At 34.3% G+C, this 13247-nt stretch overlaps 1 protein-coding gene across 1 annotated transcript in view; it reads right to left on the bottom strand.

Annotated features, from left to right (window-relative positions):
- Ap1g1 (adaptor related protein complex 1 subunit gamma 1) overlaps positions 1–13247 on the bottom strand; it is a 79248-nt gene that overhangs the window by 42915 nt on the left and 23086 nt on the right. The window contains exon 2 of the mRNA XM_046434495.2: positions 9068–9271. Within this exon, the coding sequence (XP_046290451.1) occupies positions 9068–9268 (201 nt within the window). The 5' untranslated portion in view covers positions 9269–9271. The remainder of the gene's footprint in view (positions 1–9067; positions 9272–13247) is intronic.

Here is a 13247-nt window from a genome sequence, read left to right as displayed (position 1 = left end):
ACCCTATAGGAGCTTACTGAAAATTATGTTTGTTTCTAATCTCTAATGGGTTCTCCACAATGGCTGTTTTCTCCTGCTGCCAGTTATCTTACATTATTCTTCTTTTATCAATTTCTCCTTTGCCAGGCCAGGGTTGTGGCTCAGTGGTAGAGCACTTGCCTAGCATGCATGAGGCACTGGGTTCGATCCCCAGCACCACATAAAAATGAAAACAAATAAAATAAAGGTATTGTGTCCATCTACAATTAAAAAATTTTTTTTTTAATTTCTCCTTTGTCAACACCACTTTTAACTTCTATCTTACTATTCTTGCTTTTTCATAGCAACCTTCTCACCTCTCCCTACCTTTCATCTAAAAGGACCGTTAGTGATCTATTTCCTACTCGGATTTTTTATATTTTCTTCCAATTGTGAGGCTGTTTTGAGGTGCTTGACCTCTATATAGGCATTTTGCTTTAATTTGGTAAACTCCATGTATCAACCAACACTCTCACTGATACACAGTTTAAAGGCTATATAAGAAAACCAACATTTACAAGAAATAAAATATACACATGACACAGTTATACACAAGTTATGAAAACAATTAGGAAGAGCACCCAATTCAGGTCAGGAAAAGAAAGAAAACATCAGAGAAAGGCTCCTATCTCTTTACATAACACATCATGGAATAGAAAGAAATTAATCTACATTAGGAGCAGGACCTCTATCTTCCTGATTCTACCTAGAAACTTTAAGCTGTTTTAACAGCCTGGCGCTAGTTTACGTAACTGAGCCACACAGAAGGACAGAAATTAAGAGTCATACCTCCACACCCTGCCTTTCCTTCAAAGAAAAAAAGTCACTCATTTTTTGCAGGCAAGCCTTGAAGTGGCCTCAGAATTCTATTCAGCAGAAACAAGACAAGTCAGCCACTAGCAATAAGCCTAAGAGACTAAAGCTATCAGCCCCTTTGGGAACAAAAGGGCTTAGAAGTGGTTCCCAAACCAGACTGCTCAGAATCACCTGCAAGAGGTTTTTGGGGTTTTGTTTGTTTGTTTATTTGTTTGTTTCCATGATCCATCTTTCCATTTACTTTTTAAAATTTTTTATTTGTTTTAATTAGTTATACATGACAGTAGAATGCACTTATATACTTTGATATATCATACATAGATAGGATATAATTTCTCATTTTTCTGAGTTATACATATTGTGGAATCATATTGGTCATACAGTCACATATATAAAGTAATAATGTCTGTTTCATTCTACTATCTTTCTTATCCCCACATCCCCTGCCTTCCCCTCCTTTCACTTCCCTCTACCTAATCTAACGTAAAGCTATGCTTTGTTTTGTTTTTTCCTTTACACATGTACTTTGTTTTGGGGGGTTTTGGCATTACAATTCTTAATACACATATATACCACAATTTTTGTATCTCTGTTTGTATATAAAGTATGTTGACACCTAATTCAAGTCTTCATACATGTACTTTGTATAATAATGTCCATCATATTCCACCATCCTTGCTAATCCCCTGACCCCTCCTTTTCCCTCCCACCCCATCTGAGAGTTTTGGAACATATGTCACTCCCAGGAAATTCTAATGGAGTAGATTTAAGATAGAGACTGACGATTTAATTTTTACATTTTTTTCCTAGATAATTTTGCATGTTCTAATTTTTTTTAATCTCAAATCAATTTTTAGAAAAAGAACTTTTAAAGGTTTCTGGCCTTGTTAAATTTTCCCAAAGTACAAATGTTGCCTTTTATCAATGTTTAATCTGTTGGGGGGGTGCTGTACCCATTCTGTTAGCTATTAGAAATTTCACACAAGGTCAAATGCACATCTGCATTTGCTTTTAAATTTAACAATGGAGCTTTATGATGTAAACAATCTACAAGTGACTGGTTAGATCTTTTCAAAAGCTTTTACTTTACCTTTAATATTCAGAAATAACTTTCTAGTTTATACGGACATATACACACTTTTGAAAAACAAACTTGTTATAACTGTTTTACCACTATACAGCGTGGCAATGTAAGATCTATGTGGATTATCCCCTGCTGTTTCATTCTTCTAGAAAGGGGGAAAAAAATCCCCCTAAACTAACACTCCTGCTGGATCCCATTTTTTTCTCTTCAGAAAATTTATAAAATATTCTACACCAAAATCACATAACACCCGCCGACTCACCTACCAGCCTTATCAAAGCTTAAAATTTTACCCAATTTATTTTTAAAAAATTATTACAAATTCAATTGAAATCTTTTGCAGACCGTGCCTTAGTTCCATTTCCTTTCTAACCCAGAAGTATCCAAATCCCCTTATAGCTGTTCACGACTGATAATACCTTGTGTTCTTACTATACATGTGGAGACAATCGGTTTTGGATGTTTTAAACTGCACATAACTATCATATTGTATTCCTGCTCTTTTCATTCAACTTTTTTTGAGTATTATTCCAATACAAGAAGCTCTAATTCAGCTATATTCCTTGACATAGAGAGCAAGTATCCCACTTGTGAACATAAACTATTTGCTTTTAGACAAGTAGATGGTTTTCAATTTTTCACTATTAAGAAACAATGTTAGCTGGGTGAGGTGGCACACGCCTGTAATCCCAGCGGCTTGGGAGGCTAAGATGGGAAGAACAGGAGTTCAAAACTAGCCTCAGCAAAAGCGAGGCCCTACCTAAGCAACTCAGTGAGACCCTGTCTCTAAATGAAATACAAAAAAGGGCTGGGGATATGGCTCAGTAGTTAAGTGCCCCTATATTCAATCCCTGATAAAAGAAAGAAAGGAAGAAAGAAAGCTGCCATAAACACTCATATACATGTCTCTCTGCATACCAGACAAGAATTTCTTTCAGTTATAAACCTAAGGAGGCTTGATCAGACGCAGGTTTTTCAATTTTTAGTTTTTTTGTTTGATTTTGTAAAAAATATATACCTCTTTACAGGAGGTGGCATGAACTTTCATCAGCACGCATATAATTACATCTAGTAGTGCTCTTTCTCAAATACAGCAGCACCAATGAGGACTAGGTGTTGCAAAATGACAATATTTTAATTCATTCACTCCTTCCTTTATTAGCTGAACTACTACTCTAAGAAGCAACTCCTCTATGTATAACACTGAGTTACCAATACTTCCTTCAGAAGAAACACTGGTAAGAAAAGTCAAGATAAATGTTTCTTTCCATCTGTTAATAAGTTTTCAAAATAATGAGTTACACCATACCTTCAAAGATAACCAATTTTAAAATTTTTGTTTAAATATTATTATGATCTCACCTCATAGATACGAACTTGCTTAGGGTTGGAGGTATAGCTTAATGGTAGAGCATATGCTCAGTATGCAAGAAACCCTGGATTTGATGCTCAGGCACAAGAAAGGAAGAAAGAAAGAAAGGGGGTAGGGGGCAGAGAAAGAGAGAGAGGAAGGAAGGAGAGAGGGAGGGAAAGGACAAACATGTGAAGACACACACACCTACAACCCTAGCTACTAGGCAGGCTGAGGCAGGAAAATTGCATGTTTGAGGCCAACCTGGGCAACTTAGTGAGACTCTGCTCAAAATAAAAAATACAAAGTGCTAGGGATATAGCTCAGTGGTCAAGTACCCCTGATTTCAATTCCTAGTAACACAAAAAAACAAACCTGCTTAGTTTTAATCAATTACATTATATTATTCTTAGTAATGGTCAAATTATCTCATTTTGGGGCATGACAGTATCTTCTGGAATCAACTGAAACATTTTGGCATTTTAGCACTACCTTTGTAATCTTTCTTGCTTCCTGGCATACTCAAATGGTTCACACTTATTTTATATATTCTCTACTCTGATTTTGGGATCTGACCAGCACCGAGACACATCTCTAACCCTTTTTTATATTTTATTTAGAAACAGGGTCTCCCTGAGCCAATTGATTAGTGCATCGTCAAGTTACTGAGGCTAACTTGGAACTCACAATCCTCCTGTCTGAGACTAATGAGCTGCTGGGATTCCAGGGTGGTCCAATGACCACCCCTGGCTTGGTCATTGTTTCTAGGCCTTTCTAAGGGACAAAATGGGCTTAAGTACTTTTCTTAGTATATAAAATATTAGTAAGATAAATCTAGCAATATAAAAGAAAAGAAACCATCATGACCAATTAAAGATTATTTCAGACATACAAAGGAGACTACACAATTAATATCTATTAATGTAATTCACTACACTAACAGGTTAAAAGAAGAAAACCCATGAAAAATTATTTCAACAACAAAAAAATAGCATTTGATAAAATTCAACATCAAATTCCTTTGTGTGCTGGGGCTGGGGTTGTAGCTCAGTGGCAGAGTGCTTGCCTAGCATCTGCGAGGCACCGGGTTCAAGTCTCAGCACTGCATATAAATAAATAAAATAAGGGTCCATCAACAACAAATAAAAATATTTAGGAAAAAAATTCCTTTTTGTGATTTAATCATAATATGTAGAGCATTTGTTTTAAGGTTTTAACAAATAAATAAAATAAAGTCAATGTGTCCCCCCCAAAAAAAAAATTCCTTTCTTTTTTTTTTTGAAGAAAATATATAATGATAGACAAGGAAGAAAGAGAACTGTCACTGCTTACAAATAATAATATTGACAAAATGGAAAAAAATGAAATCTACAGAAACTCTTAGAACCAAGTACTCACTATATAAAAATCAATTACATTGTTATATATCTAGAACATGATTAATAAAATTTTTAAGAACACTCATAGCAATGGTAACAAGAGCTCTGTATAACCTATGAATAAATTTCTCCAAAGACACATAAGACTTTATGTAGAATATTGTATAAAGTTTCAAAAAACCTAAAGAAGTGGAGTGCTATACTACATTAATGGAAGAGATAACTCTTATACACAAGTAATAAGGGACAGCAGGCCAGGTTGGAACCAGGAAGAACAGAATGCTGCCCAACCTGTAAGCGGCCTACTGCTGCCATGTGGAAATGTGGATCCAGACAATCTTTTCATTTTTCTAAGAGATACTACAAACCCAGATTCTATGAGAATTTCCTTAATTTAGTTTACATATTAGTAAATTCAAAACACTTTTAAAGACTATGCAAGACCAACAAAACACATATATGGAATAATTCGGCCACTGTGCCACCAGTTTTCTACTCCTACAATCTACCTAGCTCAACTTTATTTCTGGATTGTGTTTGGTCCAGACACATCGAAGAGTACACATCCTATTAGAAATCTATTATTGCCTCTGTTATAATGATGTTGAGAATACTACCTCCTTCTCCCCCAACTTCCAGTCAATAATGGGGACTGAACCCAGGATCTTGAGCATGCTAGACAAGCGCTCTACTACTGAGCTACATCACCAGCCCTTTTTTATAATTTTTATTTTTTATTTTGAGATAGGATCTGGCTGAATTCCCCAGGCTGGCCTCAAACTCACAGATCTCCTGCCTCAGCCTCTGGAGCATCTACGATTATAGGTATATAAAACCAAGCCCTATAAAGATGCTACTTCTGATATTACTAAGATATGCCTAAAATAAAAGATCTTTTATAAGAAAATCTTTTAGATTTCAGTGCTTTGAAAAGCTTTGTTTGCTATCCTTGGAATAAAAAATCATAAAATGGGTAACATTTAAAGGTTTTTTATGTACAAAATGTAACTGTCAAACATTGAGTAACTCTCGGGCTGGGGTTGTGGCTCAGTGGCAGAGCACTTGCCTCTCACATGTGAGGCACTGGGTTCAATCCTCAGCACCACAAAAAAATAAATAAGCAAAATAAAGATATTGTTTAAAAAATTTTTTTAAAAAATTGAGTAACTCTTAATCTTCATAACAACCCTATGAAGTAGGCATTAGAACTGTCTCCATTTCACAGACGAGGAAATTACAACACAGAAAGGTTAAAGATCTTGCTCAAAGTCATACAGACAGAAAAATAACAGAGCCAGAATTCATATCCATGCAGTCTGGTTCCTACAGTCTTGCTCTTCAATTCTGACAAAACCACCACAGAATTGATTGTATCTTTTCTTGCCTTGGCTTCCCTACCAAAAGGCCCTATACTGGCCTTATGTTTTGAATTCTTCACTCCCAACTCTTAACCTTGTACTATTCTTTTTCTTTTTCACAGACACTAGTAATTTATGCTATCTCAAATCTTTTGTACAGCAAGGCAGAATTAAAATACATAATAACAGAAATAGCTGTTTCTAGATCTGAACTAAACCCAAAGAGTGCATTTTAGTGTTGTGCGAGGCTAGTTCTAATTCCCTCACTAATATTTACTAGCTGCATGAGTTTAAACTCTAAATTTCAATTTCAACCATGGGTTTTACTATAAAATGTAAATGAGATTTCTTAAGTATGCCTACTAGACATTTTAAAATTTATACATGGTTCATATTTTATTCCTACTGACAGCATCATACTAGATACTGCAGTAAAAAGTAAAAAGAAACAGGTGAAATTAGTTTTAATAATATATTTTATTTAACCAACATACCTAAAATATCACTTCAATATATAATCACCATAAAATTAGATTTTTTTACACTTTTTTTATACTAAGGCTTCTAAATACAGCATGTACTTTTACACTTACAGCACATTTCAATTTGTACATATTTTTGTCAGAAATACTTGAACTGTATTTAGATTTCATAAAACTTACAATTGATTAAGTATAATCACATATTCAAGTTGTTTAAAACATAAAGTTTTCCAAAACCGAATCAAGTACTCAGAATTTATTTTCCTTCAATATCCACCTCAATTGAACTAGCCACATTTCAAGAGATCAATGGCAACATATAGCTACTAGCTACCATAAAGAATAGTCTATCTAACAAATAAAATGCAATTAAAAGGTGTCTGAAATACACAATAAAACAAAAATGGCATTGCTATTCATACATGCAGGCAAGGTATTTAGACATTAACCTTTTTACAGGCATATTATAAAGAAAATTCTTGATAGATTGGGTACCAAATTACTCATATGAATAGGGCAATAACTTATTCAACCAGATGAAACAGGCTAAGAGACTTAACATTCCTATCCCTACTCAGAAAAATCTTTATTTTTGTACCAAAATTTTAGCACAGCTTCCTTGAATAGTCACTTTCTAACTAAAAATTAAGTATTTTATCAAACAATTAAAGTTCCAAAATACCCCAAAATGCAATCCAGACAGACCTAGAAAGCATATTTTATTTCACTGTTATAGAAACCAATATTTAAAAATATACATGTTCTACAAAATGAAATCTTTTCCAAAGTCTTAAACCTACTCTTATAAGATCTGAAGATTCAAGAGTTTGTCTTTCAAGAACTCTACAGAGAATATATAAATATACTGTTTCCAAGATGTTAATAGTAATTATTTCTGAGTGGAAGAATAAGTCTTCCCCTACTAGATTACCTTTGATTTTTATAGTCCAATTCCTAATATGTAAGATTTCTATAAATCTAACCAAATGTTTCTACAAAAATATATATATATAAACCATCAAGAATATATAGGCAACCATTTGCTTTATATAATGTCATGCACTATATGGATAACCACCTGGATCAAATTCAGATGTGGTAAAACCTTGCAACTTAAAACCTTGAACTTTAATTACACTCCTCTCTCTGTAAGAATGAAATATGAAATCTATATCAAAGAAGGTATTAATTACATTTTAAAAACTGTTTATGACAAGTGTGAAGAAGAATGCTACTATAACACTAATTCTGTCCAAAATCAAACATGTAAATGAATATTATTTATAGGAGATAACTGTTCTTTTTTTCTGCTTCCTTTCTCTGATCCAGTTGTTCTTTCTTCTTATATAATATTATAATATATAACATAATATTATATAATATATAATATAATATTATATAACAACTCAAATTTTCTTTCTCGAACTAATGCTCTCCTCCCACACACAATCACTTATTTCCTTCTTTTTTTTTTTTAAATACTTTTAGCTGGAGATGGACACAATACTTTTAAATTTTTATGTGGTGCTAAGGATCAAACCCAGTACCTCATATATGTGAAGCGAGTGAGGCAAGCACTCCACCGTTAAGTTACAACCCCAGCCCCTCAATCATTTATTTCTAAAGAGGCTAATCAACCCCCTATGGTGAACATAACACTAACCAAAGCCAGTCTAATAAGATTCAACCCCAGTACTTTGTAGTTTTAACTTGTGGGCAGGAGATCTTCTTCAATTGAAGCTGTTGAGCTAAATGGAAAATAAGCTGATGATCATCTTTCCTGATAATTAAATACAAGTTATCTTGGAAAAAGGAAACATAAGTGGTTATTATACTCCTTCTTCCTAGTGTTGTACATTCTTTTAATTTTTCATTTGTTCCCTAATAAGACTCTACAGCATATAATTCTTAAATAAAATTTAGCAGTGCTAATAAGACATTTAAAAAACAACTCACTATTCCATTCTGTGACAATCATGCTTTCGCAATATAAACATGAAGAAAGCTCTTATCACTGAGAATATCACCTTCAAACCCCAGAATAGATACAATAAATAACATGTATTTGTGTGTAGGAGAGAATCAGCAAGCAGACCCACAAAGAAGTTGTAGCAATCCAGACATGTGGTAATTAGAACAAAACTGAATGCTACTACTTGGCAACTAATTTCTTTATTTAAAAACATTTTCATGAGTTTTTATATATAATATCATGCACAGAGAAAATAACTAAGAAAACATTAACAAATACTTTTTACATACTCCTCATAGTTCAGGTCCTCTGGCAGAATAATCACAAATCACTGATTAATCCTAGTCAATTTTTAAGTAAGGTAGCAAAAGACTCTCTGATCCACATAAAGAGCAATTCCCATTGGAAAGGATAATTGATAGCTATATCAAGACTTTCCAGGTCTGCAGCTTGCTCTTTCAATCTTACCCTCAGTGCCAAAATGATTATAGTAGAAACTAAAAGGCTATCAAAAGTACCTCCCTGCCAGAAAAAGACTGACATTCCCTGAGCTATGGTGTCATTCAAAGATGTGTATCCTTGCTAGATGTGGCCCAACCCATCCTACCTGTCCAAAGTGAGCAGGGTAGCCCAGCATGTGCATATATAGTAATTTTGCCACATTTCGACACCGGTATGTATTGTCTTCTTCTCTAAATGATGACCGGATTGCAGCACATTCTTTTTGGATCATTTCTCGTTCTTCGGCTTGGGTTCGGGCTGTCCGGATGGTCCGGATCAGCTCCCGCAATCTGATGGGGGCTGGCATCCTCTGGATTTGGAAAGACATTAAACAGAGATGTTCACATTTTTTGCTACCAAAACAACCTGTATAACTTCTCATATAAAAATTCTAAATGATAATACAAACAACAATAAGTGTTGGCGAGGATGTGGGGTAAAAGGCACACTCATACACTGGTGGTGGGACTGCAAAATGGCGCAGCCTCATGGAAAAAGGTATGGAGATTCCTTGGAAAACTGGGAATGGAACCACCATTTGACCCAGCTATCCCACTCCTCGGTCTATACCCAAAGGACTTAAAAACAGCATACTACAGGGACACAGCCACATCAATGTTTATTGTAGCACAATTCACAATAGCTAAACTGTGGAACCAATCTAGATACCCTTCAGTAGATGAATGGATAAATATGCTATACACACACACACACACACACACACAATGGAATATTACTCAGCAATAAAAGAAGAATAAAATCATGGTATTTGCAGGTAAATGGATGGAGTTGGAGAATACAATGCTAAGTGAAATTAGCCAATCTCAAAAAAACAAATGCCTAATGTATTTTCTCTGATATGAGGAGGCTGATTCATAGTGAGGTTGGGAGGAGGAGCATGGAAAGGTTACATGAACTCTAAATAGGGCAAAGGGAAAGGAGGAGAAGAGAGGGGGCAAAGGAATAAAAAAGATGGTGGAATGAGATGGACATCATTACCCTAGGTACCTGTATGAAGACATGAATAGTGTGAATATATTTTGTATACAACCAGAGATATGAAAAATTGTGCTCTATGTGTAATATGAATTGTAATGCATTCTGATGTCATATATAACAAAGTAGAATAAAAGATTTTTTTTTAATTCTAAATGATTTTTAAGAATTCAACGTTTGCTCAATCTAGTTTGGCTAAACAAAGCAAAGTCTGCTAAACGTCCAAGTGAATTTCTGGAAAGGCTACAAACAAAAATTTAAAGTGTTAAATGAAGCAAAATAAGACTTAGAAACATCAATATGTAAAGTCCATCACTAGTATACCAATATCTTAGGGACTAATTCAACACAAATTTTTGCTCAATCTTTAAAGCAATAAGAAAAGACATACTATGCCTAAGCTTAATAAAAGAGAAACTTTCTATTCAACTGCTTTAAATTCAACATAGCTCAACAATGTATCAGATGAATATAGTCACAGTGATAGTTCAACTCAACAAAATATGAGAAATTAGGAGAGAGAATCCAGTTCTCAGATTAATCAGTAATCATCTATCCAACAGTAATCATCTCAGAACACTGAATATACTAGGAAAACAAGATGAGGAAAATAATAATAGACCAACCTCAGAGGATATGACTATTAGTGTCATAAACAGCTTTTAAAAATAAAAATAATAGACCCATAACAGCCCAATAATTATGGGAGAGAAGGGTAAAGATGGAGAATGTATACTGCCTAAATTCAAGAAATACTACAAAGCTACAGTTATCAAGACAGTGTGGAACTAAACATAAGGACAAACAAAGAATAATGGAGCAAAATGGAAAGCTTAAGAATAGACCCATAGGGCTGGGGTTGTAGCTCAATGGTAGAGTGCTTGCCTCACATGCGTGAGGCACTGGATTCATTCTTCAGCGCCATATTAAAAAATAAATAAAAATAAAATAAAGATATTGTGTCCATCTACAACTAAAAACATATTTAAAAAAATAATAATACACCCACACAGGGTTGGAGTCATAGCTCAGTGATAGAGCACTTGCCTAGCATGTGAGAGGCACTGGGTTCAATTCTCAGCACCACATATAAACAAATTTAAAAAGTCCATTGATAAGTAAAAAAAGAAAAAAGAATAGACCCACACAATTATGCTCAACTGATTTTCAACAAACAACCAAAGTTATTCCACAAGAGAAAGAATAGTCTTTTAACAAATAGTACTACATATCTATTTAGGGTAAAAATTAACCTCAATCCTACCCTCACACAATACACAAAAATTAATTCAAAATAGATGATATGGGCTGGGGTTGTGGCTCAGTGGTACAGTGCATGCCTTGCATGTGTGAGGCACTGGGTTCGAGTTTCAGCACCACATATAAATAAATAAATAAAATAAAAATCCATCAACAACTAAAAAAATTGAAAAAAAAAAATAGGTGATATAACTAAATGCCAAAGCAAAAACTAAAAATCTTCGAGAAAAAAGGAAAAAATCTTTATGAACTTAGGTTAATCAGAGTTCACACACAACAAGGAATTAAAGAAAAACTCGATGAACTCGACTTTATAAAATTTAAAACTTTCACTCTTGAAAAGACACTATTAAGAAAATAAGATAAGCCACAGGAAGAAAAAATAATCACAATGTATTTCTGATAAAGGATTTGTATTCAGAATATATAAATTATACAACTCAATAAGACAATATTATTTTTAAATGGATAAAAGATTTGAATAAACACTTTTCCAAAAAAAGATACACAAATAACCATAAGCACATAAAAAGATGTTTAGTATCATTAGTTAGCAAGGAAAATTAAAATCACAATGAGATACCACTCCATACCATTAGAATAGCTAAAATTAAGACTAGACATACCAAGTATCAATGAAGTTGTTCACAGGAATAAAAATGGTTCAACTACTTTGGGAAATAGTTTGATAGTTTCTTATGAAGTTAAACATACATTTAGCGTATGATTCAGCAAATCTGCTCAGTATTTACCTAAGAGAAGAATTTACACATGAGTAATGAAAATTATATACTCTCCAAAACTCATCTGCTCCATGAAGCTTCATTTATAATTTCCAAGAACTGGAAACAAGCCAAATGTCTATATACAGGTGAATGGACAATGGTGTGTTCACATAATACAAAGCTTCTCAGAATAAACCAATACACAATATAAACATGCTGCTGAGCAAAAGAAGAAAGCACAAGAGAGTACATACTGTATGGTTTCATTTATATGAAACTCTAAGAAACACAAACATGACCTATACTAATGAAGAAGAGATCAATGATGACCTGACTTAGGGCAGGGATAGGGACTGATTCGAAGGGATGGAAGGAAACCTTTTGGAGTGACATAAATGTTTGTGATGCATATATGCACTTCTCAGAATTCAATAAACTAAAATTCACATTTAAATAGGCATATTTTATTGTATGTATTTTATACCTCAATAATGTTAAGAAAATAAAAATAGCCAGCAATGTGGTGCACAAAAATAATCCAAGTGTTTTGGGAGGCAAAGGAAGGAAGTTCCCAACTTCTAAGCCAGCCTGGGCAACTACACCCTGTCTCAAAACAAATAATAAAGCAGGGGACAGAGTTCTGGGGATGTAGCTCAGTGGTAAAGCACCCCTGTGTTCAATCTCCAGCACAAAAAAAAAAAGAAAAATGAATCAAGCATGTTGTCATATGTTGTTATGGTTTGAATATGAGGTGTTACCCAAGAGCTCATGTGTAAGACAATGCAAGAAAGCTTAGAGGTGAAATGATTGGGTTATGAGAACCGTAACCAATCAGTGAACTAATTCATTGATAGGGATTAATTGAGTGGTAACTAAAGGCAGGTAGGGTATGACTGAAAAAGGTGGGTCATTGGGGTCATGCCTTTGAGGAATATATTTTGCTCTCTTGAGCTTCCTCTATCACACTCTTCAGACACAATGTTCCTCATCACGAACCCCAAGGAAAGGAGTTGGCTGTCTATGAACTGAGAACCTCTGAAACCATGAGCCCCAAAATAAACTTTTCTTCCTCTAACATTGTTTTTGTTGGAGCTTTTAGTAAAAGCAGCAAAAAAGCTGACTAAAACGCATGCCTTGTTATACCAGCTACTTGGGAGACAGGAAGAATACAAATCTGATGACAGCCTGGGCAACTTAACACAAACCCTGTCTCAAAAATAAAATAAAAAGAGATGGTAGTGTTGCTCATTGGCAAAGCTCTTTCATAGCATGAGCAAGACACCTGGCTTCAATCTCCAGCACCAC

The sequence above is a fragment of the Marmota monax genome, unplaced genomic scaffold, assembly GCF_021218885.2.
Source record: "Marmota monax isolate L192 unplaced genomic scaffold, Marmota_monax_Labrador192_F-V1.1 WCK01_AAM20220418_F8-fsc00024, whole genome shotgun sequence".
NCBI lineage: Eukaryota > Metazoa > Chordata > Mammalia > Rodentia > Sciuridae > Marmota > Marmota monax.
Note: the sequence above shows the minus strand (reverse complement) of the source record. Positions and strands in the feature narration are given on the sequence as shown.